General features: G+C 43.0%; 2 protein-coding genes across 7 annotated transcripts; one reads left to right on the top strand and one right to left on the bottom strand.

Moving 5' to 3' along the window:
• Nucleotides 1-109: 109 nt before the first annotated feature.
• LOC126995525 (UPF0692 protein C19orf54-like) lies at nucleotides 110-16040 on the bottom strand. Of its 6 annotated transcripts, none has more exons than XM_050855136.1 (6): nucleotides 15972-16040; nucleotides 14707-15401; nucleotides 14461-14570; nucleotides 1425-6210; nucleotides 1019-1264; nucleotides 110-908 (listed from the first exon to the last, which is right to left on the bottom strand). In XM_050855136.1, the coding sequence occupies exons 4-6, from the start codon at nucleotides 6200-6202 to the stop codon at nucleotides 329-331; spliced, it is 5604 nt and encodes a 1867-aa protein (XP_050711093.1). In that variant the 5' UTR covers nucleotides 6203-6210; nucleotides 14461-14570; nucleotides 14707-15401; nucleotides 15972-16040; the 3' UTR covers nucleotides 110-328. The 6 variants fall into 6 exon arrangements, with proteins under 6 accessions (XP_050711093.1, XP_050711094.1, XP_050711095.1 ...); XM_050855137.1 differs by having other exon boundaries at nucleotides 14707-14981; XM_050855138.1 differs by having other exon boundaries at nucleotides 14443-14570; nucleotides 14707-16040.
• A 270-nt stretch (nucleotides 16041-16310) lies between these two features.
• Nucleotides 16311-22447, top strand: LOC126995527 (uncharacterized monothiol glutaredoxin ycf64-like). The gene is made up of 3 exons (XM_050855146.1): nucleotides 16311-16669; nucleotides 19173-19287; nucleotides 22045-22447. Exons 1-3 carry the CDS (start codon nucleotides 16532-16534, stop codon nucleotides 22230-22232), a joined length of 441 nt encoding a protein of 146 aa, XP_050711103.1. The 5' UTR covers nucleotides 16311-16531; the 3' UTR covers nucleotides 22233-22447.
• Nucleotides 22448-26365: the final 3918 nt, after the last annotated feature.

Below are 26365 nucleotides of genomic sequence, written 5' to 3'. Positions count from 1 at the left end.
TGACCTGTATCCTTCCCTGCCTAAACCTGCAGTTGTGCTTAACTTCCCAAAGAAGACAGCACATGTAATATTCAATAGAGTTAACTCTAGGATAATAATAGATCATCAGCAAAAGCAAAATTTTATCAGTGATGCTGGAAAGCATATTAGTCATTAGATGAACAGTAAGGCAGTCAACCATGTGTTATTTTTTTATCTTCAGGTCACACAGGAGTGCACAGACTGTAATAACTATCTAGTGAACATGGAAGACTTCAGATAGGCTTTTTCAGTACAGAGAACATTGTAAAGGTTATCATGTTTGTAGTGAGGTTAAATGTCAACAAAATTACTTATCTTGCAGGAGGCCTACAAGGTCTGACAGTGCCACTTTGGTTTTGTGTAACACCACCACTTGACCTGCCAGCCCATCCTGGACAGACTCGACCACAAACTCTGCTTCATGTGGGGTGGAAGGGGAGGGGTAGGAGATTAGCTGGTCATTACTTTCACATAGTTGGTCCAAAGGTGCTGCCACCACCTTGCGACTCTTGCCTTGTCGCCACAGTGGCACTAATTTCAGCTCCTCATCATTCCGCAAATCAACCAACATTGGTGTGTTAACACGACTGCAGCTCACGCTGAAAGGTGTTCCTTCTCTACCACTTGCTCCATCCGGTGTCCTGAGGCTTCGCTGCCCTGTCCTGGAACAGCCTGGTAGTGTGGGAGTACAAGGGGTAACACTCCTGCTCCGTCCTGCCCTGCTGCGAGGTCGCAGATGCCATAACTGATCCACGTGGGAATCTAGTTTGGCAGATGTAGTGGGGTAAGTGAGGGCAGGGCTTTGAATCAGACACCCACACACTACTCCCCAGTGGGCCTTGTGCCCTCCCTTCAGGCCTGGCTGATGGTTTCTCTCCGCATCGTACCTATGATGTTAAGGTCAATCAAGAGAGCATGAATTAAATATCTGCAACCCTTTATCCCAAATCCATATATACGTCACCTGTCCTGCATACTCTGGTGTTTAAAAGGATACGGGACCAGCACAAGATCACCCTGTAGTAGCAGCTGAAGGAGGGTGGCAGGGCTGCTTAGTACATCCCGCCTCACCTCTGCCTGCAGCCCTGATACTGTTTTCTCTGCCAGCCTTGCCAGCTTTGTTGCACTGAACATCTCACCGTGCTGAGTGATGCCTTGTGCCCGCCCTGCCGCCAGCAGTTCCTCCACTTCCACTGTCTGCGGGAACACTTGTGAAGCCATGCTCAGTGCCACCAGCCCACACCTGGCAAGGGGACATGAGGGGCAGAGATCAGGTCAACATAAATATTTGCCCACCAGCCAAAACTGTTTGGTAGCTGTAAAATAAGAAATATGTACCTGAAAAATGTGATATAGGAAGTACGAGATCTTTGAACCAGGAGGCAGTGAAGGTTACTACTCACTGAGGTCCCTGCTGGATGACTGGTCGCAGCTGGGTGTACACCGAGAGGGTGTCCTCGCCCTCCGTTAGGAAACCCCAATCCTTGGCTGCCGTGAAGGCAATCCTCACCTCCTCCTCAGGGCTTGGGAGGGGCAGGTCAGAGCGTACCACCACCATCTTCCCGTATGGTGATGTGGTGATGAGGGAGGGTTTGGTCGCTTCTCCAGTGTTAGGTCCTGGAGGTGGGGCACAAGGAGGCTCTGGCTGGGAGGATGGAGGAGCATGCGGGGCACCTGGAATGGGGGGCGGGGGAGGGGCCGCAGAGGCATCTACTGCTCGTGAGTTTGGCATTGGAGGCTTTTGTGAGGCAGTGATGTTGGGGTGCTTAGTTGACGGCAGGATAGCTATGTCATCTACTGCAGTTGGCGGCAGGTCAGGGTCTGAGGAAGGAGCACTACTTTGGTCATTATGTGAGTTAGCCATGCACAAATCAGGAAGGGCAGGCGTTTGAGTGAGACTGAGAGGAGTGGATGGCTCAACCTTGCCTTGTAAAGGAGAAAGGGGAGAGGGAGGACTAAGCAGTACATCTGGAGGAGGAGGAGGAAGAGGGAGTGGAGGAGCAACCTCATCTTCAGACTCTATAGGAGGAGGGGGAGGAGGTGGGGGTGGTAGTTCTTCCTCATCTTGCTCATCCTCTGGAGGAGGTGGGAGGGCAGGAGGTTCATCACTGCTACAGGAGGGGGAAGGTGAGTGCTTTGGTGGCAGCGTATAGGAAGGCAGTGGATCTGATAGTGGGATCACTGTTGGAGGAGTTCCATCACTTACAGGGGAACTTAGCTGGGGACTTCTGGAGTGTACAGGTGACTGTGGAGTTGAGGACTCCTCTGGCACTGGAGTGAGTGCATGTTGTGGTGGTGTGGTGTGGGAGGACAACACGGGGGGTGGAGGCAATGGAGGTCCCTCGCTCCACTCCTCTACTGGAAGTGGTAGGTGAGGGGCAGAGGGACGGGGAGGGGGTGGAGGTGAGGCCCTATGGACAGATGTGGATCTGGGTGGTGCAAGTGGAGGGCTAGCTCGCTGCAACGCTCCAAGAGGCTGGTTAATGGGCACGAGCATATATTGCCGTGGCGGGGGTAACGGGGGTGCCAAGGATGTCCTGGGAGTGTTGTGGCAGGAGCGAGGGGGGGGAGGGGGAGGGGTCCTGGAGCAGGGTGCTGGCGAGGATGAAGGCTGACCATCCAGGAGGCTGCCGGTTTGAGGAGAAGAATACAATGAAGGAGAAGGCATCTTGCACACCATTGGCAAACTGTCCTGAAAGTCTGTCAGGCAGGAATGAAAATGTGCTCCCTCTTCAGAGGAAACTTCTATGGCGCCTTTCATAAGTGCTGATGTGTTAACATGGTCATTAAGGCTGTGTGATGAATGGAGGTATTCAGGGTCTGTGTGAGACATGTTCCAGGATGAGGGAGCTACACTGCTGGCAGGATGTATGATGTTAGTAGTTGGTGAGGGACTCTGGGAAGATACACACTGGGATTGCTCACCATGAGATGCACTCACACCCACATTCAGCAGTGAGGATGTAGAGATAGAGGAATGTGACAGTAGGGTTGGTGATAAGGGTGTAGGATGTGGAAGCAAGTCATGTGATGTAGGACACAGTGGAGGTTTGCAGGCTGCCACATTCAGTTCCTCAGTGTCTCTATCCTGGGACTGGTGCTCTCCATTGGGAAGTTTTCCACATGCCTCAGCCTCTTGGGTTAGAGGTTGATCAGCCTCTCTCAGCTCTGTGACTGGTTCTGATTCTGAAGACAAAACTTCTGGAGCTATCAGGGCTTGGGACATTGGAAGACCAGCTGAGAGATTTTTTAAAGTAACAACAACAGCATCAAGCACATCTATAGCATCTTTAGATGTGCTGGACACTTGAGCTGCCCTTTGAGGCCTTGGTTTTGGGGACACCAGGCTGCACTGTGATAAAGGTGATAATGTCTCATTGCATAGGAATAGGTTGCCCCTCTCATTACAGCTAGGGGGAAATTGCTCGGGATGGAGAGAGATGAGATTGTGTGAAGTCTCACGTTGTCTCGTGTCAAGAAGGGATGAAACTACACTGCCACTGATATGAGAACAAGTCAGGGATGATACTGGGGAAAGCAGGGGTGTCAAGTCTTCTGGAGAAATGTTCCCATGGCTTTCAATCTGTCTCTCAAGTGTCCCCTCAGTGGGATGGATGGTGTCAACAGGTAGAGACTTCATGGTTTGTGTGTCTGTCTCATTCTGTACTTCTGATCTGCTCTCTCTTGCTTCTTCCCCATTCTCTAGTCGTACTTCACCCCCATCCCTCAACCCTAAGTAACTAATATTTCCATTCACATCTCTCACCACTTGGCTGTAAACATTTTCTCTGCATTCCTCCACAAAATTAGCTCCCTCCTCTACATAGCCTGTACCTTCATTTTCATATATTGATTCTCTCTTTTCACTTTCATTAGTGATTCCTGCATTCTGTTCTTCTTCCTTTCCTATCACAACATTACTCTGTGGCTCAGTTATTTGTTCACAGAATCTTCCATTGCTTACTGAGACTGGGATGGGAGGCATTCCAGAACTTATCTTTATTTCATCATTAACTCTTTCAGACAAATAGCTGATAACTGGACTTGATGGCACCCTGTCTATAAGCTCAATACTACTGGAACTTTCCTCTGTTACTTCATCAATTGTTTGCTGTTCTGATGGTGCTGATGTGACTCCTCCATTGGCTGTTTGCAAGGGTTCCTGTGAGGCTGACAACACAGATCCATTGTTCAGCTGCGAGGGTGTCAGCGAAGCTGTCTCTGTGTGTCTGTGAGGTGAAACAAACCCACTTGGTGGTTTGCTTTGGCTTGTGCGTTGTTCATTAACTTGTGATATGGAAGACTGAGAGATGTCTGTGTTTGGGGTGGGGGAGCTATGCCCCTGAGCAAGTTGATTGAACCTATAGCTGGAGCTGTGAGCAAAAGGGTCTGGCTGTTTTGTTAGAAAATTAGGTGGTGGTGTTGATGTTACTCCATCTGCTGCTTGAAACTGTTCTGGTGGTACTGATGTAATTCCTTCAACAGCTGCCTGCAATGTTTCTGGTGATGCAGATGTTACTCCTTCATCAGCTAATTGCATGGGTTCCAGTGGGGCTGAAGTTATTTCATCAGCTGTTTGCAAGTGTTCAGGTGATGCTGCTGTCACTCCTCCATCGACTGTTTGCAAGGGTTCTCGTGAAACTGACGACACTCCTTTCACGTTTAGCTGCAAGGCTTCTGGTGAAGCAGCCTCTTTGTTCGTGATGTCCTCTGGACCTGAGGGGCATTGGGTTTTATGTGGGAGCTGAACAGCCTCGAAGTAAGGTAGGGGAGAAGAAGGAATAGGTGAAGCCGAGGGTGTCAGGGTAGGACTGCGGGAGTGAGGTGAGAGGTAGTCTGTTGGCATGGGCGTGATGGTGCAGGAGCCCGTGAAGGCCGGAGATGTCATCCCACTTTCGGCTGTAGCGTAAACGGCTTCTGAAGGCGAAGAGCCGGAGATTTTTGTTCTTACTGAAGATTCGTCTCCAGTCTGGGAATCAACTTCTGTTGAAAGTGACCATGTGTCTGTTGTGAGTGACCCAAAGCCAGAAGATGCTGAATCCGGATCTGATGGAAGTGAGGGTAATGATGGAACATCTGTGGAGAGTGGCGACGACATCACAGCTGGTCCAGCAGTGTCATTGGTAGTGCAAGAAATAATACTTGGTACTGAACTGCCACTTTCGCTTTCATTCTTGAATGATTCCTTTCGTGTATATATTTCTACTGCTCGCGTTGAAGACTCGCACTGCTCAAGCTTCGAATCCGTGACAAGGGAAAAAACTGACAAACTAGGCGACTCAACATCATACTTGGCATCAGTAATTACCGACGCTTGTGGAGCAAAGTTTGAAGTACTTGTTTCCATAAAGTATTCCTGATTGATGCTGAAAGCACTTGGAATCGATGAGATATCACTAGAAGGTGTCAGGCTATCATTGTCTATTCGAGAGGATGTAGTAACAGCGTCGGTAGAGATCGGCGACACGCGAAGGGCGTGCGGAGGCAGCGGAGATGTGGCCGATTCTGGTGTCTGATAATACGTTGCTGTCAGTGTTGATGATGACATCAAACTAGTTGTAGAAGAAGTTTCGAAGGCTTCTTCCCCATAGCTTTCAGACTCCATCACTGACTCAGGCTGATCCATTGCAGTAACAAAGGTGGCGGCATTATGCGCATGAGACGTGTCCCCAGATGGCCGTCGGACAGGTGGTGTTGGGGGAGGGGGAGGGGAAGGCCTAGGGGGAGGGGGAACAGGTGGAGGTGGAGGAGACGACGGGAAGACGTCAGGTGCAGAAAAGAAACCAGGAGGGAGCTGCGGGTCATACTCTGATTTAATCTCTGGGGACGGAGGGTCATAGCAACACATGTAGCGGCGAGAGGCCATGTCCTGCCACAGTGCCAGAGGGGGAGGAGGAGGAAGGTCAGCAGGAGGGAATTCTGAGATGAGATATGAGGGTGGGGGAGGAGGGGGGGAAGGTGAGGAGCTCGAAAAGACTTCGGGAGAGGCGGACAAGTGAGAGGACAAGGAGGTAGGGTCTGCATCCATGGAAAAATAAGTGTGGGGGAGTGGAGGAACCTTGGGGATCAAAACGTGTCTACGAGGATGGTGCCGGAGAGGCGGGGTTGGGGGGCGCGCCGAGGGGGTGCTGGGGGCGGCAGATGGCTGGGCAGAGGGCACGCCTCCAACAGCCAGTGTCATTCTACCATCTGGGGCGAGAAAACACCACAACGATTACTGCGCCTCTCCAACACACACACACACACACATAAAAAAAAAGAAGTAACAATATAGGCACAGGTATGCAGCACTAAATAGTATTATATTGTGAAGGCCTCGGAACCATAGATTACAGTGGCTGCGGGGAAATTAAGGGCGGAGGAATGACAAGGTCAGAGACTATAGCAGTGATTCTCTCTCTCTCTCTCTCTCAGAACAAATACTACTGAAATTTTTAAAAAAGTACAATGGAAGCCATCCTTATCTAGAACCAGATTATGTCGTGCGTACCAATCTCTCTCTCTCTCTCTCTCTCTCTCTCTCTCTCTCTCTCTGAACAAATACTTTTGAAATTAAAAAGAAAGTATAATGGAAGCCATCCTTATTCAGAACCAGATTATGTCGTGCGTACCAATCTCTCTCTCTCTCTCTCTCTCTCTCTCTCTCTGAACAAATACTTTTGAAATTAAAAAGAAAGTATAATGGAAGCCATCCTTATTCAGAACCAGATATGTCGTGCGTACCAATATTTTTGTTAAGTATATGTATTTAGATAAAATAATTATGACTTTTGTTATATATTTGCAAGCAGGACTTTTCTTGGGAAGTTCAGGAACTGCCATCGTCATCCTGGACAACAATAAAAAAGGAGTAATTACATTCAACTCTCATTAAGCGCTTAAATGTGCTTATGTTTTACCATAATTTGATAATGACCTTGAAAGTTTTATTTTGACACACTAGCCATATTTTCAGTGTTACTGCTAAATACAAATACAATAACACAAATTGGCCCTAATGTATGTCACAGAGGCCTCAGAATTACCCTTATAACTCCGCGCTTCTCTCGCCTCCAACCACCCAGCATTTTGGGCTGGGCTAAGTTACCAATGTTTCAAGGTCCTAAATACGCCCCTGCTCATATGTATCTAGTGTTGCATCGGAAGCGTAACCATTGTGGAGTGTAGAAGATTAACTAGTTTGGTTTGGACGATTACGAAGCCACTGTGTTGGGCTGTGAAATCGGCTCTGAATCTCTGAAAGCTGTGTCAGTCAAGCTCCTCTTTTTTCATCAGTTCGATCTTCTCAAAGTTAGCTTCGCCACGTGGTCTTCGTGTTATTTGCTCCTATACGGCACACGCATTTCTGTTCACTCAACTTATAAATACAGCTTTTTGCTAACCTTTTGCAATATCTTTATGAATTTCCCTTCGGCTCTCCACCGTAATGTGTGTGTGTGTGTGTGTGTGTGTGTGTGTGTTCCCACATCTCAAGGACTGGGGGCTGAGCCAAAAGTAAATATTTACAAACGTTGAGTCCCCTTAACTACTTAGAGTGAAGTGATGAAGAGAAAAAGCGGTTGAGGAAATATACAGTGACTATTTGATATATTGACAGCAATAAGTAAAAGTCCTCATCCACATCTCTCTCTCTCTCTCTCTCTCTCTCTCTCTCTCTCTCTCTCTCTCTCTCTCTCTCTCTCTCAAGGAAAATATATTAGTGAAGAATAGTTATGGCAAGCAAGAGCCTTCAGGCCATACTATTAATCATTTCGTTGCCCAGGCACACACATTTGACATGGCTTTCGTAGAGTATTTTTTTTTTACCCTGGCAGGAATTTGACAAGGCTTCTGTACCATAAATTCTTAAGAAACACTCATAAGAACGCATTTTACCTATTTTTTGGCACTAAGAAATATTTTATGTGAGAGTCGACAGCATCTAAGAAAAGGCTACCAACTTCGGCCGAAGTCTCTCGCGCCTAAAATCATGAACAAGCAACGCGATTTACTTACGTTATGTTTAAAAATATGAAAACTCATCTTGCATACAACTACGTTTCTATAAGTTTAAAATCTGCCTATCCTCGGGGTTACAAGTAATGAATAATCCTTGCTCTCAGAAAAGAAAAAAAATGTGGGTGCCTCATCCTTCCTGGCCACCCAACCAGAAAACTTTGAAAAGATAACACAAATATTTGATTGATTATGATAAATATGCGAAAATACGAAAATTAAGTAATCGAGATTATTATTATTATTGTTGTTGTTGTTGTTGTTGTTATTGTCATTCTTATTCTTATTCTGATTTTTCTTCTTATTATTAATATTACCACCATAATTATACGATAGTGCAATTGGCGTTTTCAGCATCATCGCCATCGCATGTTTTTGACCTGAAGAAAAAAAGTCAACTAGATCAACACGGGGCGGGGGAGGAGAGGGGAAGGGTAGTCTACAAAAGGAAATCATTATACATCTTAAAGGCTGAACCTCGAAGTGAGGACCATACGGAAGGTGGACGTGTTGCGGTTAATTTTAGCGTCCCTGAGGCTTACGTACTCCCGCCGGGTGCTGCTGTTGCGTCCGAGCCCTGCCCCACCCTAGACCACCCCGCCCCGCCCAGCCCGCCCTGCACAGCTCTGCCCCACCCCGCCCCGCCCCGCACGCCCATCGCTCTCCCCGGCACCTCTGCCTCCCCGCGGCTATACTGACAAAGCACTTGACTGACTGACTGATTGGCGGAGAGAGAGAGAGAGAGAGAGAGAGAGAGAGAGAGAGAGAGAGAGAGAGAGAGAGAGAGATTTCAATATAGATCTTCAGAAAACACAAACCTTATAGTCCAGACTATAAAAGTAGATGGTCTGCCCTTAAACCTAAAAAAAACGTCAAACGGCCGCCAAGATGTTGTATTTCTGCCTTGGCGATTATTAAGTTGGAGGAAGTGGTGATCGAGATTGATTTTTAAATGAATCAGCCGTGTTGCACTGAATCACTGAAGGTGGGAGCTTATTCCATTCTCGTACAACAACGTCGGTGAAGAAATACTTTAATGGTCTGATTTTTTTTCTTCTTTTTTTTTCTTTCTTTTTTTTTTTTTTTTACATCTCTGCCTGTAGAGCCGGTAGGCTTTCTTCAGGGGCCTGGTAGTCGACCCAAGCCCGTCATGGCGCAGGCAGTTTTTATAGTGGCGCCAGTTATGTTTTTCACCTAAGCTTTACCTGTCATTATTTCTCGTTCGCGACGTGTCAAGAACGTGAGAGTTGCAGCGATTGCTTAGAGAATACACACACACACACACACACACACACACACAAAGGGAAGGGCGGCAGTTGTGTGGGAAATACGTAAGGGATGAGTGGGAGTCTGTCTGCCTGTCTGGGTTATTTGTGGGGAGCCTCGAGTTGTAATGGGCGGCACCTTCCTCCCCTACACAGCCCTCGTGCCCCCAACACCTCGCCAGCTTCTCCTGCCTCACGCCCTCGCAACAGCCTCCCATATGCCTCACCTCCTCTTGCTAATACCCTATAATACCAAGACTCTCTCTCTCTCTCTCTCTCTCTCTCTCTCTCTCTCTCTCTCTCTCTCTCTCTCTCTCTCTCTTCTAGTATAATGTTAACCCTTGTATACATCCACTTGGATATAATTTACGTGTGCTATTGTTGTTGTTGGTGGTAATAGTAATAGTAGTAGCAGTAGTAGAACTACTAGTAGTATTAGTATTAGTAGTAGTAGTAGTAGTGGCCGTAATGTTGGGGCAGGTGTAGGCGGCTAAATGGCGTAGTTCAAGGTTCAAGGCTCCATGGCTGGCAGCTGGCACTCAGGAGCGGTGATTCAGGTGACGGGAAACTCTCCTCCTCAGCTTAGCTACCTAGCCTCCTCCTCTTACTGCCTCCACCACCACCACTTCTACTACTACTACTACTACTACTACTACTACTACTACTACTACTACTACTACTACTACTACTACTACTACTACTACTACTACTACTACTACTACTATTTCTACTACTTCCACCACAACTACAACGATCATTATCACCTCTAATGAGCCCTGCGTCCCTCTCTGCCTCGGTCCTTATTCCTTTTTTGGCACCGTCTCTCTCTCTCTCTCTCTCTCTCTCTCTCTCTCTCTCTCTCTCTCTCATTATTTATTCGAAACCTTGAACTTTCTAGAGGGTATTTTCCGGTTGGAGGAAATATTGTGTACCTCCTATATCTTAAAACCGACCCTCCGCCCTCCGCTCTACTACTTATTGAACACTTAGTATGATACACAATATACATGGACCTTACATCAGCTCTCTCTCTCTCTCTCTCTCTCTCTCTCTCTCTCTCTCTCTCTGAATTCCTCACATCCTTCCTTGACACTGTAAACGGGAGACACATCACCTGTGACACTTATTATTATCATTATTATTATTATTATTATTATTATTATTATTATTATTATTATTATTATTATTATTATTATTATTATTATTATTATTGCGTTATTATTATTACTACCATCATTACCACCATCCTTTGTTTGCTCTGTTAATTAAAGTAAGACGGTGATTGGTAATGATGAGGATGATGATGATGGCAGAGGCGGTCATGATGGTAGGCTATATTATGGCGGCGGTAGAGAAAGAAGGAAGGCATGACGCATCGTGGGTATTCATGGAGCCGCCACACATCTACGTCACTGTCTATTTTAATACCCGACGACACACCCTCCTGCCCAGCGCCACGGTCATGCAGCTCTTCAGACCACCTGGTGAAGTGGGCTATACGTAACGGGCGGCAGCATCAGTTATTCGTTTTTTTTACAGCTCGACTCAGCCTATCTACTCTCTCTGGGTACCCTACTGCTGGTGGCCCCCCCTCCCGAGTATGTTTGTTTTACTTGAGTTCCCCTACCCACCCGTCAGCCTCCAAGCCAACCAATTTGTACGATTATGCTCTCTGTCTGTCAGTTTATTGTAGGAGAGAAATATCTTGAGTCTAGAGTCCGTATTTATAAACGTACGTACTGGCACCTGTTGCTGGTAATTTCATGAACTATTTTGTGATTCCAGTGATAGCTTTACCTCGACTTCTGTACCTTGAACGGGATAACCACCCATGAAAACCCGGTTAATCTTTTCTATAGTCTTGGAGAATGGTCGTAATGGGAGCCCGATACGTTTAAGAATATAGATCTTGGAGTATGGGGTTGAAAATAGAGAAAAAAGAAGGAATATGACGCTCAAGTAACTCGCTACCTGTTAGTTTATTGTAAGAGGCAAAAATCTTGAGTTGGTGGGTAAAAATAGGAAGAAAAAAAGCTGACGATGGTTTGGTAAGTTACTCTCTCTACCTGTCAGTTTACTGTAGAAGGGAAAATTCTTGAGACTAGGAGCAGGCGGGTACAAATAGAAGAATAAAAAGCTTCCGACGGTTTCGTGAAGGTTAGGAATATGACGCTTAATTCTCTCTACCTGTCAGCTTGTTATAGGAAGGAAAATCTATGAGTAGGCGGGAAAGAATAGAGAAAAGAAAAACTTCCGACGGTTTAGTGAAAGTTATAAATATAATTAGCTAGAAATAAAGCACCTCTGCCTGTCACTTTATCGTCGAAAATGTATATGGCACTATAGTTTGGCTTGCTTATGGTGAGGGTTTAAATAAATACGTCTATTGCTACATTCATGGTCGCAAATATACCTTATAATGATTTTAAGCATCCATTTTGTGCGATAATAGTTTTAAACATTCATATTATTTGTGCGATAATAATTTCGAAGTCATATAATTTCTGCGATACCGACACATATAGGATATGTCTGCCACATGATGATGCCTTTAAAATACTTATGGTGGTCTGATATATATAATTAGAAACCCGTAAAACCTGAGCTTGGTTTTATCGTCGAGGGTCTAGGTGGTATAAAACGACTTTAATTTTTCGGTGGTTTGACGTAGCTGTTAAAAATAAATAGGAATCTGTTTAAATCTTGTTTGGTTTTATTATCGTGTGTTGGAGAGGATTACGACTTTTGACTGCACAAATTTAAACTTTTAAATACTTTTGTTGCTTTGATATAGAGAGGAATCAGTTACATTTGAGTTTGGTCGTTCACACCTTGCATAACTTTAAATATATTTACAGTTTGTGCACTGCCGACGTTTAAAAGAAACTGTCCCTGCCACTTTATCATTGGGTGCTTGGATTAACAAATTGGCCATTCTTTCTTTCTCCTCCTCCACTACGAGAAATCTTCAAACAAATACTTTCGATGCTCTGATGTACTTAAAAAACTTTTAAATAACGCTTAGTTTTATTGTCAAGTGTATGACTGTAACTACAACTTTGATTTTTCTTCGTAAAGAACACTAATACTTCCAGTAGTTTTGTGTATATGTAGGGCATTAATTGTAATATAGTTCAGACTCATATTTGCGCTTGGTTTCATCGTAATTATTCAGTGTTAGGCTTTGAGGTAGTTAGACGGTCTGATGTAATAAATCTGTTGAGTCTGAGTTTAGTGGTAGCACCCTGAGGGCCTTTGTTATTGACGTGATGTAAATATTTGGAGAGCCAATCGACGTGTTCTGGAAACCCGATTACCTGTTCGTATATTTCTCCATTGCATTTTAAGATCCTCAAAAGGTCTCAGTTTATTTGTCTCCACGTATAAGCCCTCCTTCCCTCTATATCCACCTCCCTCCCCTCCCTTTCACATGACTGTCTGGCAAACAAATCGAGCCTTTCGTGCCCTTTCAACACATCCCTCAGAAGCCATAATCTCACTTGTACGCTTCCTCCCCATCGCGGTAATCTTAGTATACACATTTTTTTCCCCTTTCGACACTCACATTCTTGCCCTGAAGTATTTGGTTCTATTTATTTTTCCTTGCAGATAGTGGAAGCTACGAGTGGCTTTTAGTACTGTATATTTTATCAGAAAAAAGGCTAAATGGGGCGGGAGAGAGAGAGAGAGAGAGAGAGAGAGAGAGAGAGAGAGAGAGAGAGTCTGAGGTGTCTGACAGTATTCGCGTCACTCCTTTCTTGGTGACCAAAATACCATTGAGTGCCCCCTACCCCTCACCCCCTGTGTGTGTGTGTGTGTGTGTGTGTGTGTGTGTGTGTGTCTAAAGTAGCTACACCCAAACCACCACGAGCAAAGATCAAGATCATAATTTCAAACACCTTAATTATCATTATTATTATCATTAAAACTCATACGACATCGAGGGCACAATTAACCACGTGGCATGTGACACACACACACACACACACACACACACACACACACACACACCTGTCACTCGTAGTTAATTAATCAACAGACGGGTACGTAGCTAAGTATGTGGGGTGCTACTTTAACGTATGTGGAAGGCGTCAGTCGGCTTTGTACACTTTTTCTTCTCATTCTTTGTGCTCATGTGACTGCGTGAATATCTTCAAAGGGAAATTAATACAATACCAATGACTTGCGTGTGCGTTATAATTTTCTCTGTGGTCTAGTGGTTAGCGTGTTGAGCGTGTCTAACTACGTATCCGCAGGCCCGGGTTCGAATCCCGGCCCGGGCAGTCGGCATGCAGCTCACCCAGTTGTTCATGATCTTTCCTTCCGGGCTGTTCGATAGTATATATATATATATATATATATATATATATATATATATATATATATATATATATATATATATATAGAGAGAGAGAGAGAGAGAGAGAGAGAGAATCCTTCCCTCATCTTTCGTTCACATGTCCCATCGTCGCCTAAACAGTGAACACATGAGTAATGGTAACGAGCCACATGCACTTATTAAGCTGCAAGGCACATCAGCATTCTTGCACCCATCTATCAAACTGTGTGTGTGGGTTGGGGGGGGGGGGGGGATTACCGTAGGTATAACGCAATCACATTAATATTAATTATCATTGATATTTCTCCAGTCATTTTAAGTTTTTAACGCATGTATGTTGCAAGGTCACTGGGATCAAAGCCGGGATTGCTGACCCTTTGAGCGAGCTGTACTGACCACAATAGCCTACCCCCCTCCCCTCCCTTCCCCCACTAGCTTCCCTACAGTAATTTTTGACAGCCACGTCCATTTGGCCACGACAGCTGACCTCGATTCTAATATTGGCGCGTACTATCACCTTGCAAGTGGCATTACACCTACATATATATAACACAAGTTGCTAAATAACCATCGTGACATGCGGACAAGCGTATAGATATTATCTGCAAGCCCTTCTCCATATATATTATCCTTCTTTCATGCTTCTGTGTGCAATGTATTTAACTTCTTTTAGCCGTTTTATGAGAAATTTACGATGAATAGAATGAGCAACCCTATTGTAATTTTCAACGAAAACATTCATATATACCTTGCAAGTTATGGAACCTTTATGCATGTTCTGCACTCTAAAAATGTTCTACCGAATAACAGGAGGCCACCCACCAGCCCTGAAGTCATTACCTATGCTGCATCTGGAGGCGGCTGACTAGCACGCTCACGGCACTCTAAAGACTTGAAGGCTGTGGCGCAACTCAAACGATTGTGTTATCTGTCACGTGTCGCTAATCTTTCTGCAAAACAAATGGACACAAGTCAGTATCCATCTCCAAAACTTATTAGTGCAATAAATGTATCTTAAGTTTTAGATGTGAGAACAAAGCTTGTCACTGATACGATTTGTTCCTTCTATCAAGACAAGGCACTCACCCGAGGAGCACTGTGCGGGGGACGCGGAGGGCACTTCCACACGGAGTTATTTCCACCACGGACTGGCACTGGCACTGGCAGCGTTGTGGCGTCCTGGCGTGCTGGGCCTCGAAGCTCCGCCTTCAAGTCAGGCTCCGCAGCACGGAACAAAAATAACTCTGAATATAGCACTTGCTTGCTGCACTAACTCATGCCATCCGACAGTCTCATCACATTCGCACAATTATATATGTAGAATGTGTCTTTCTTTACCCAGTGTGTTCACTGACATGTTTCTGTAATCATCCAAAAGTCAGTTTTTGAGAGAGTGACACATAGCAGCAGTCGTTGTGTTATTACTCCATCCAAAGTTGCCACGGCCCGCTGCCTTCTTTTGAGCTGTTCCGCTTTGTATCGATCGATCGCTTGTTAGGTCCTCCTTGGTATATACTTCTTTGTACTTATATACTTCACTATGCACTCTTAGTTACTTCACTGCGCACACTTATGCACTCCACCCTGCACTGAGCTGTTTTTCTGTACACTTTAATTGCTTCCACTGACTTTGCTTTTCTATTTTATTTTCCTTTGTTTTCTTCACTTTAGCTTACTTTGGACTTTTCCTTATGCATTTCTCTCTTCTGCCCTTTTGTATGTCTTCCACTGTTATACTTACTTTTTATTTCTCTTTTATTTCTGAGTTCTTTTTCCTAACACTGTGCCAGACATTTTTTTGAACGGTACTATAGTAACTTCACTGCTTCCTCCTTACAGCCATACAGTCCTAACACAGTACATACTTATTCTCCCGTCTTCCTCCTCCAATTTGTTATTCCAATCCTCTGCCCCATTAATCTCAACCACGGATGCTATCAACCTTTGCGTCTCCTCTTCATACCTGTTACATGCCACTATCAGGTGCTCTATATGGTTTCCTTCCCTAGACAATAGCTGCAATTTTGGTCCTGATCTTCTCTGCTTCTTCCCTTTACTTCCAGTGTTCCTGTCCTTGCTTTGAATAACAGCTTACTTCCCCAGTCTCCCCGATACCAGTTTACTCTTTCAGGCTTTTGTTTCCTCTTGTAAACCATTTCAACGTTATTTTTTATGCTGTTCCTGTTTACCATTTTTCCATTGTTGGCGATACATTCCTTGATTTCTCTAACTACCATTTATGTTCCGGTCATTTTCAAGATTTTCTCTCCTCTTCCATCTGGCTATTTCCTTTTACTATGTAGATGTTGCTCTGTCCTCCGCCATCACCTTTTTAACCCGTCTTTCCTCACTTAGCCCTTCAATAATTTTCTGCTGGCCTGTCCACGTTGTTTACCTCCATCAGCTGACGCGGGTTCGAACGCGGGCACGTGACTTTGGCTGTCCACTTACGTAAGTTAGGCAGAATCTTCCATTAAAGCTTTTGCCATTTAAAAGAAGTGCAAAAAAAATTAGTTTGATACTCCATGTTTCAATATTCCAATAGATAGCTGAAATATTGCTATGCCCAAACCGAAGTCAACGTCCAAACGATGTCGTCATCCCTTCGCAGAAACATGTCCTTAGATGGCATATGGTGATTTTAAAACGTTAACTTATAGAAACAACAGCAGGGCAGCACATTGAAGATCACCAGAATATGCTGAGAGAAGTCTGCGTGCACGAGAGACTTTTGGGTTCAGTTTAGGTGATGGTGATGAGCCTCGTGGGCGTCCATCACCGTAGGTACGCGATAGTCTGCAGGTATTAAGTTCCTCGCTCCCCCTGGTCATCACACCACCGGTCATCACACCACCGCCTCCTCGCCACACCACCCTAGTCATCACACCACCGGTTCGACTCCCTGACGACGATGCTTGCCGCGGGCCGCCTCCTGAGGGCCTCCGTAGCGAGTTATGGGGGCGCGGCGCGGTGGTGCAGCTCAAGGGTGGGCAGCAAGGAGTACTTCGACGAGCTGCTGGCCAAGAACAAGGTGGTGGTGTTCATGAAGGTAAGTCACCGGCCTCCTCGGGGTGTTGCCTGGGGAAAGGGTTAGGGGGGATGAGATGGATAATTTTAACGAGAGGGAAGGCGCCTACAATATGGATTCTTTTTTAGTCCCTGAATGCAGTGCAGTAACAAATGACTTCCGGAAAATAGAAAGGGGGTCGAGGGGGCCAAAACCCCTCCGTTAGGGGGGTTGACGTGGGTGAAGCCCTCCGTTAGGTAGGTTACGTAAGATTGTTAGGTAAGGTTAGTTTAAATTTATTTGTCATGGTGTGGGGTGGCAGAAATATGCAGCACTAGGGTTGCAAAGGGTTGGAAAGTCTTTGGGAAAATAGAAAATTTCAAAGGAAAATTTCTGGGAATTTTCAGGGCCAGGGACTTTTGGAAATTTTTAAATGTTTCACACATATATTTTTATAAATAACCAAACCAGTATATATATATATATATATATATATATATATATATATATATATATATATATATATATATATATATATATATATATATATATATAAAACTATTAATTAAAAAGTTTTGGATCAATTGAAGAATCGCCCCCCCAGAGTTCCCAATTGAAGATTCGCCCCACTAACTCTACTCAACTGAAGAATCGCCCCCCCAACTAGAAATATCGGAAATTATATATTATATTTGGTTTATGCCATTTATTATGCATAATCATATATTCTATATATCGCATTATTTATAACTAATAGTTTTATTGTTATGTAAATGTATACTAAATGTGGAACACTTTATTTTTTGCATTTTTCACATAGGGAATTGAGTGGAAAAATGAATACACTGATTTTCAAATGCATTGGCAAAAAATCGGTCGCGCCACATAAATTCCTGCAGATATGAGTGAAGAAAGTCGATGTTGTTTAAGCCAATTGATCACAGGCAAAGGATCCTCAGTCAGCAGAGGGAGCACGACAGGCTTGAATGTGTCACGGGCCATGTCGAACAATAGACAGAATACATGAACCCATGGTGCTAAAACTGATCACAAGTTGTGTCAGGTTAGTCAAAAATGTTAGGGTGAGGTTTTGATCCTCTGATGTCAGGTCCACCATTAAGGTCAGGTCAACTGCTGAGGTTTTGATCCCCTGATGTCAGGTCTACCGGTGAGGTTTTGGCCGCCCGCTGTAATCCTGTCATCAACTGAAGAATTGCCCCCCCAACTCTGCCCAACTGAAGAATCGCCCCACCAGAGCGGTCTGGGGGGGCAATTGTTCAATTGATCCAAAGTTTTAAACAGCAAAAATTGTATTTCCTATAGGTTAGGTTAAGTGCAACTTTCAAACACATGACATCCAAACACCTTAGAATAAATTAACAAAGCCTTCACTGTGTTTTATAGAAAGTCTTATTTAGTAAGGAAGAGTAAATGAGTTTTCTGAGTCAAGATGTATGGTAACTTTTGTGGTTTTGTTAGGTTAGGTTAGTTTAGAGCATCTTCAAACACGTAATAGGCAACAGTTTATGGCATAAAATAACAAAGAATGACCTTACTCAGTCAGTAAGGAAGCATATATGATTTTTCAGAGTTAAGATGTATGGTAACTTTTTGTGATTTTTTTATGTTAGGTTAAGTTTAGGGTATCTTCAAACACATGATAGCTAGCAACTTATAGTATTAATCAACAAAGAATAACCTCACTTTGTTGTATAGAAAGTCTCATTAGTAAGGAAGCATATTCAAATTTTCTAAGTCAAGACCTATTAAGTTAGGGATTTTGTTAGGTTAGGTTAGGTATCTTCAAACACATAATAGCCAGCACCTTATGGTATAAATCAACAAAGAATAACCTTAATATATTGTTTAGAAAGTCTCATTAGTAGGGAAGCATATATTTTTAGAGTCAAGACATATAGTAACTGTTTGAGGTTTTGTTAGATTAGGTTAGGTTAGGTTTAGGGTATCTTCAAACACATGATAGCCAACACCTTATGGCATAAATCAACAAAGAATAACTTCACTATGTTGTATAGAAAGTCTCCTTAGTAAGGAAGTATATATGAATTTTCTGAGTCAACTGCTTGGGGTTTTGTTAGGTTAGGTTAGGTTAAGTTTTGAGTATCTTCAAACACATGATAGTCAGCACCTAATGGTCTAAATTAACAAAGAATGGCCTCACTCTGTTGTATAGAAAGTCTCATTAGTAAGGAAGCATATAAGAATTTTCTGAGTCAAGACCTATAGTAACTGTTTGGGGTTTTGTTGATTTAGGTTAAGTTTAGGGTATTTGCAAACACATGATAACCACCACCTTATTGTATAAATCAGCAAAGAATGACCTCACTCTGTTGTATAAAAGTCTCATTAGTAAGGAAGCATATCTATATGAATTTTCTGAGTCAAGACTTACGATGTTGCACTGGCACCGAAGCGTGGCCTGAAACCTCATCAAAGTTAAACATTACACGGAATTGATTTTTGCATCGAAAACAGTCAATTGTATCATATTGAATACTACTGATAGCAATCCTTCAACTTCCAGGGCACGCCAGATGCACCGAGATGTGGATTCAGTAATGCTGTTGTCCAGATCATGCGCATGCACGGCGTGGATTATGATGCCTACAATGTGTTGGCTGATGAATCGGTGCGACAAGGTGGGTCTCTCTTAGGTCTCGTGCAGCTATTAAGTTATTGTGAAAAAAAAAAAAAAAAATTACATGCTTAAAAAATGTTTGACTATTACTAAGACTGAAGGAAGTACCTCAGCATACTTTCCTTTCTCTGCTTGTGTTTTTAAATCCTGTAAAATAATATGCACTTCTAGCATCACCTCATTCCTTACTCCATTCATTATGCTTCCTCCACTCATGTATACCAACATGTTTATTTCTGTGACTTCTTGTTCATCACATTATACACAGCTTTTATCATTGCCTTAAATAAGGTTTTTATTTTGTGGATGCCCCATACTACCTCCAGACTTAATTCCTTATAATGGAACGTAGAATTCATAAGTCCAGCAACCTTCATACACCTCCCTGTTTTCTACTTCTCAATACTGTACCTCTATTCCCTGTAGGATACTTGCCCGTGAGACATAGATTGGATACCCACAAACCACCAGGATCTTTATCTATACAGTTACTTGTGCAGGTCACCACATGGCATATTTGAATAAAGGGACTGAAAAAAAGAGATATATGTATATACCAGGGTTGGAAAAAATCAAGATTTAAAAAAAAAGATTTATTTGATTTAAATAATTTAAATGATTTTTTTGCATTAATCCTTGTTTGTTTCCATTGATTATTTGTTTCAGTCTTATGAGGCCATTTTCTTGTATTAAACTTGGCCAATGTTAAATGAAACCATAGTTTAATATACATTACCCAAGATGAGTTTTTCACATAAAAATCATAAGTAGCCATAAAAATCATAAGTTGCCAACTTGTCTATTTATATGTTGTCAAATTTGGATCATATTAATAAGAAATTAGACTTAATCATGTTACTTTGCATTAAAATAATAATTTAGCTCATTAAACTTCATAATTACATTTATTGTTATAATCAACAAAAAGACCTTACTTTCTTTTTTTATGCTTTTGAATATTTTTGTTGTAAGAGATGGCAATGATTCACTGGTGCCTGACTTGCTGCAGGACCAGTACAGGACAAGTTGACTTGATACTTTTCCTGTACAACTGCTTTACATGTTCTATCTTCTTCCTTATATATATATATATATATATATATATATATATATATATATATATATATATATATATATATATATATATATATATATATATATATATATATATATATATATATATATATATTAAATCATTAGATATTTTACTCTTGATATGACACTTAAATAATTTTAGATACAGTATATTATTATTTTTATTTAAATCATGATTTTTTACTCTGATTTAAATCATTTGATTTAAATCAAACCAACTCTGGTATATACTGATAGATAAACAATGCAAATTATTATCCTCTAATCTATGTATACAGCTAATCTCAGGACATCTCTGTAGAGCATTTTGTGAATTTATTATTAGAAACAGTGTCAACTTTTATCATCATCTTAAACCATTACAAGTCCACTGATGCAGGCCTCTCCAAATGTTTTCTACCTCTCTATCCTATGTAAGTGTGCTCCATCCTGCTTCAGCAAATGCTTTAATTCTATCTCTCCACCTGGTCCTATTTTCTGCCCTGACTTCTACTATTACTGGGCTGCCACTCTGTTACTTTAGTTGACCATATGTTATCAGTTCTATGCATGACACAACCTGCCAAAATCCATTTTTTATTCATAGACTTGAAAATATCCTCAACCTTTGATATTTGCTTCCTTGTCTCTACCTGTTATACCCAGCAGTTTTCTTTCTTCCTCTTATGGGCTTCTTACCTTTCTCTAAATATTTTGTTAGATGCCAAGTTTCTGAACCGTATGTTAGGATTAGCGGGATATCTTGATAGTGCGCCTTCCTCTTCAGGGAGAATAGCTGGTTGCTCTTCATGATGTTACTATGTACACTAAAGGTGCTTAATCCCATTCCCATTGCCTTATTGATTTTTTTGTTGTTGTTGTTGGCTGTTTGCATTGACTGTTTGTCCTAGATAGTATTTGTAGGTATTCCTTACTCTCAGATGTCTTGCTCACAATTATTATTTGTGCTGTCAACTTATTATTAACTTTTTATTTATTTTCATCTTCACACTTACTCTAAGACTCTGTGACGTTCCTCGATTATTCCTTGTAAGATTTCCTCAGACTCATGTTGCAAAACTGTCATATGCAAATCATAGGCTGTTAAGGTATTCACTGTACATCTCATAGCAGTATGATGTATAAGCTCCCAATGAGTGGCAGACGCTGCTCACCGTTGGCCACACTTTCCTTTGTTTTCGTATAGCAGCTGACTAACTGCATGTAGTTTCGTTAATACCTCTTTGATATGTTCATTAGCAAAATTTCATAGAAAGAAATATGCATTAAAAAGTAATTTGCTGTAGTATGATACACAGTACTGTAATTAGAGAAAAACAATGTGCTTTTTTTGTGGGGGTGTTTTGGGAGGCCAGTCCTTGTCTGGAATATTTGGTTAAATCCATAAGGTTCCCACCCCAATAGTGCCAACTTAATTTAAGAGATTTTTCTTTACATAAAATATTACTTAATCATTTTTAAAAAAGATTTAAAAAAATGTCAGTTATCTACAAATTCTTCACCAAAATAATTGCAAACAGAATTTAATTAATAATGTGTATCTTTACATAAAATATTACTTAATAATTTTTAAAAAGATTTATAAAAATGTCAGTTATCTACAAATTCTTCACCAAAATAATTGCAAACAGAATTTGATAATAATATATATAATTTTTTTTAGGAATTAAGGAGTACTCTGAGTGGCCAACCATACCTCAGGTGTTCATCAACAAGGAATTTGTAGGTGGCTGTGACATCGTCTTGCAGATGCACCAGAATGGTGAGCTGATAGAAGAGCTACAGAAGGTGGGCATCACATCAGCCCTGCTGGAAGCAGAGGCTGGACAAGGAGATAAAGGGGAGAAGTAAATATGTGATAAAAGAGGGAGAAAGGAGGGAAATTCTGTGTAGATTCTCTTGTGTGTATATGTGTGTATGTGTGTGCTGTAACCTTGAATAATTTATCATTTGGTGGATGTTAATTTTATGCTGTTATAGAAGCAGTCATATGAGATAATTTGCAGGACTCATTGTTACCTAATGAAACTTTGTTAATGTATATAGTCATAAAAACTATTATTGTATATATAGAGTTTTATAACCTTTGTAAAACATTATGAATATTGGTGCAATTCGGCATCTTAATTTGATTTTCATGATCCCTATACTAATGTAATTTTTTGGTTTGAGTAATTTATTCATAGCCTAATGGGTCTTTCTAGCACCAAATTGTTGTAAATACCCCTATGTTATAACTTCAATTTAACCTTTTCCTTACATTCATAGATCCTATAGCAACTCATTATCCTGTACACACCTATCTCTACCTCACCTCTCTTGACCTGAGGCTGTTACCTTTAACAACCCCCCATCCCCAACCCCATAATCCAGTGAAAGTGGCTACCCTGTATAGTGGCTCACCTCAGCTCATATGTTGACCTGTACCTGCTCTGCACCAGCCATATGTACACCTCCACCTGCAGGTATTTGCAGTCAAATCTGCAATCACCCCTCACCACAAAATTTTTGCTTTGTACACCTGCACCTGCCCTGCCTTGAGGGACCTGCACTCACAGACTAGCCTGAGTTAATGGTGTAGTTCAGGTGAACTGGATGGACCCATGGTGACATATTCATAATTCTTATGTTAGTGATTACTCTTTTGTCTGACTGCCTCACTTCTCCCTTCTTCCCAATGTTCACTTTTCCCTGCTTTACTTTTTTTTTACAGCAGCTTTTAAAAACTTTCATTTCTATTCTTCCCCAATCTTCATCCAGTCTACTATGGCCTTGGACATGTTCTTTTGAACTTTCTCTGAGTCTTTGTAATATTGTGTGCATTACTCATCCTTTATATATATATATATATATATATATATATATATATATATATCTATATATATATATATATATAAATATATATATATATATATATATATATATATATATATATATATATATATATATATATATATATATATATATATATATATATATATATATATATATATATATATATATATATACAAATATACCATACTTGATTCTTTTTAGTGTCTCACTACCATGAACTCTCTCCCTTTCCCTTTTTATGTATCACTTGCTTTCACCTTTTGAGATGTGATAAGTGAAGCAAATTATTTATGTTGTAGCATCAGGCAGCAATGACCATATAGTACGAAGCTGCAGGTAGGGAGAGGATCTTGCCTGTGATTCAGATAGGTGAGGGCAGTTTTCCAAAGGGAAACAGATTATTTATTGCATACACTATAACCATTATTATCAGAAAAATATTGATGGATTGGAGGTTTGGATATTCATCTTTATCTTGACAGCTTTTAACCATTGTCATATGGGGCTGATACTTTTGGGGTTGTGGTTTGGAGATCAAGACCGGGTACCCTTCCTGATGTCGGGCAGTGGCACTGGGGTTTGAACTTCCTCACCACAGCTTTTCACTTCCATGGCTTGACCCTTTAACTAAGCCACCACACCCCATGGACAATTAAAGTCCTAGTTGTGACATGGAACTCGTAACTGGCATAGGCACATGTACCTGTTCAAAATCGGAACAAATTTTCTCTGATTACAGAATATCAATTAATCATCAATCAATGGGGGCATATGCCGGGGGTCGCGTCACCTCACCCACCCTACAACGCCAAGCCCGGGGGTCTCTCTGGGCGAGTCTCCATGCAGGCCCCCTTCCCATCCCGAGTACCTCCCGGCAGGATCTATCAACTTGCTCAAGCCACGAACTCCGTGGGCGTCCCCTTGGCCCACTCCACTCAGGATTGTCTCTTAGAGAGACAACCTGATGAGCAGGATCAGCTTCCGGAAAACGTGCCACGTGCCCGTATAGCCGAAGTTGGCGTTGACGGACTATGCAGGTAATATATGACGAATCAGTCTCACGGAGTAGTTGCCGGTTTGACACAAAGTCATTCCAGCGATATCCCATGATTCTGCTTAGACACTTATTAGTAAAGGCATCAATCTGCCTCTCCAAGTCTCCATTTAGTGTCCATATCTCATAACCATAGAGTAAGACAGGGACCACAAGGGACTTGAAGATCCGGATCTTTGTCCTTCTGCACAGGTATCGATAACGCCATATACCCATGTTGAGCGAGCCCATAACATCGCGGGCCAGACCAATCCGTCATAAGACTTCCTGGCCAGACTCACCATTGTTATGAACTACGCTACCAAGATGCGTGAAACTTTCTGAGATCTCAACGTCCTCGCCACATGCATGAACAGACTGTACTGTGCCATCCAGCAAGCCTCCAAACACCTGTACCTTGGTTTTGGCCCAGGAGACCTGAAGTCCTAAGGGGTTCGCCTCCTCGTGCAGTGCCTCGAGAGCCATCACCAAAACCTCCAGCGACTCTGCTAGGATTACTGCATCATCAGCAAAAACAAAGCCAGTGACCCTGGTATTGCCTATGGATGCTCTGCAATGATTCTGGTCCACAACTCTGCCCAGTACCCAGTCCATACAAGTGTTGAAAAGCGATGGGGCAAGGACACAGCCCCACCTCACTCCCGCATTCACAGGAAAGAAGCTGGACAAGCCCCCCCACACTTCACAGCACTCTCTGTCCCAGAATACAGGCCATTCAGCAAACCAATAGTCCTCGCAGGAATCCCATGGAGTCACAGAAGATCCCAGCATGCAACCCGCAGATCATGGCCTCACCTCCAGCTTTGAGCAGCTCCACGCTGATGTTACAGGCACCAGCAGGTGCCTTTCCACCCCTCAACTTGGCCACAGACTCTCTGACCTCGCCCAGAGAGGGTGGGCTTTCGTCAATGGGTGGGTCAGCATCCGCCACCTGCAACTCAGCAACTGGAAGCTGCCCACATGTAGGGTCTGCCATGCACAGCTGCTCAAAGTACTCAGCCCAATGAGCCCTCTGCCCATCCATGTCCGACACGAGGCAGCCGTCAGCTGTTCGGATAGCGCTCACCTGAGAGGAAGACTTGGAGCGGGGCTGCTTCAGGGATCGGTAAGTAGGTCGGAGGTTATTCGCATTTAAATGGACCTCGACCTCCTCGGTGAGACCCCTGACATACCTCTCCTTGTCTCTCCTCAAGAAAGTTCTAGTCCTATGTGACCCTGTATTGGTCCCAGTTCCCAGCAAGTCTAGCAGCGCGGCTCTCCTTGCTATTCTCCAGCGTCTCCACCGAGGCAAAGCCACTCCTAGATCTTGGACGCTCTCCAATGCACTCCTTGGCAGTTTGTAGAGTCTCACGTTTGAAGGTATCCCACAGTTCTACAGGGTCCTCCAGGGTGCCGAGCACTTCAAACCGATTTGAGACTGTATGCATACTCCTCAGCACATGCCAGGTCCTTCAGTCTCTCAAGATAGAACACAGTAGTGTTGCATCCCGAGATTCTTCTTGACCTGACATGAAGCTTGAGTGGTGCAATAACAAGCCTGTGGTCAGTTGCAAAAAACTCAGCACTCTGGTAAACCCTGCAGTTCTGAAGGATCCTCCAACGAGTACTTACGAGAATGTGGTCGATCTCCTTAGCTACCCCTTCGGCATAGCTGTACCAAGTCCAACGGTGCAGCTCTGGTCTCTGGTACCAGGAACCCGCAATTCTCAACCTTCTGGATTTCGCAAAATTCAGGAGGAGAGAGCTGTTGATGTTCCTGGTACCAGATCCATGGGGACCAACACATAGCTCGTAGCCAACCCTGTCAATGTCAGTAGTAGCATTGAAGTCGCCCAGGGCAGTGAGTGTGTCCCGGGGAGGGCACTGGTCCAATACGGAGTCGAGTTTGGCGTAGAACGTCTCCTTCTCTTCAGTTTCACGCATCTCGGTAGAAGTGTACACTGCAACAAGAGACATGAAGCCCAGTGTGTGCTTCAGCCTCACTCGCATTATACGCTCATCAACCGGAGCAACCTCAACCACAAATGGCAGCAGTTGGCTGGAGATGCCCATAGCTACCCCCTGACATGGAAGCCATTGCTCATGCCGGACCAGT

The sequence above is a fragment of the Eriocheir sinensis genome, chromosome 8, assembly GCF_024679095.1.
Source record: "Eriocheir sinensis breed Jianghai 21 chromosome 8, ASM2467909v1, whole genome shotgun sequence".
Lineage (NCBI taxonomy): Eukaryota > Metazoa > Arthropoda > Malacostraca > Decapoda > Varunidae > Eriocheir > Eriocheir sinensis.
This window is presented reverse-complemented; position numbering and strand designations above follow the sequence as displayed.

Bases quoted from the DNA above. Each gene is read 5' to 3' on its own strand.
- LOC126995527 (XM_050855146.1), top strand. From the start codon at position 16,532: ATGCTTGCCGCGGGCCGCCTCCTGAGGGCCTCCGTAGCGAGTTATGGG. The intron at 16,670-19,172 runs GTAAGTCACCGG...TTCAACTTCCAG, and splicing joins AGGTGGTGGTGTTCATGAAG to GGCACGCCAGATGCACCGAG. The intron at 19,288-22,044 runs GTGGGTCTCTCT...AATTTTTTTTAG, and splicing joins TGATGAATCGGTGCGACAAG to GAATTAAGGAGTACTCTGAG.
- LOC126995525 (XM_050855138.1), bottom strand. From the start codon at position 6,202: ATGACACTGGCTGTTGGAGGCGTGCCCTCTGCCCAGCCATCTGCCGCC. The intron at 1,265-1,424 runs GTGAGTAGTAAC...TCCCCTTGCCAG, and splicing joins GTCATCCAGCAGGGACCTCA to GTGTGGGCTGGTGGCACTGA. The intron at 909-1,018 runs GTATCCTTTTAA...TTAACATCATAG, and splicing joins GGTGATCTTGTGCTGGTCCC to GTACGATGCGGAGAGAAACC.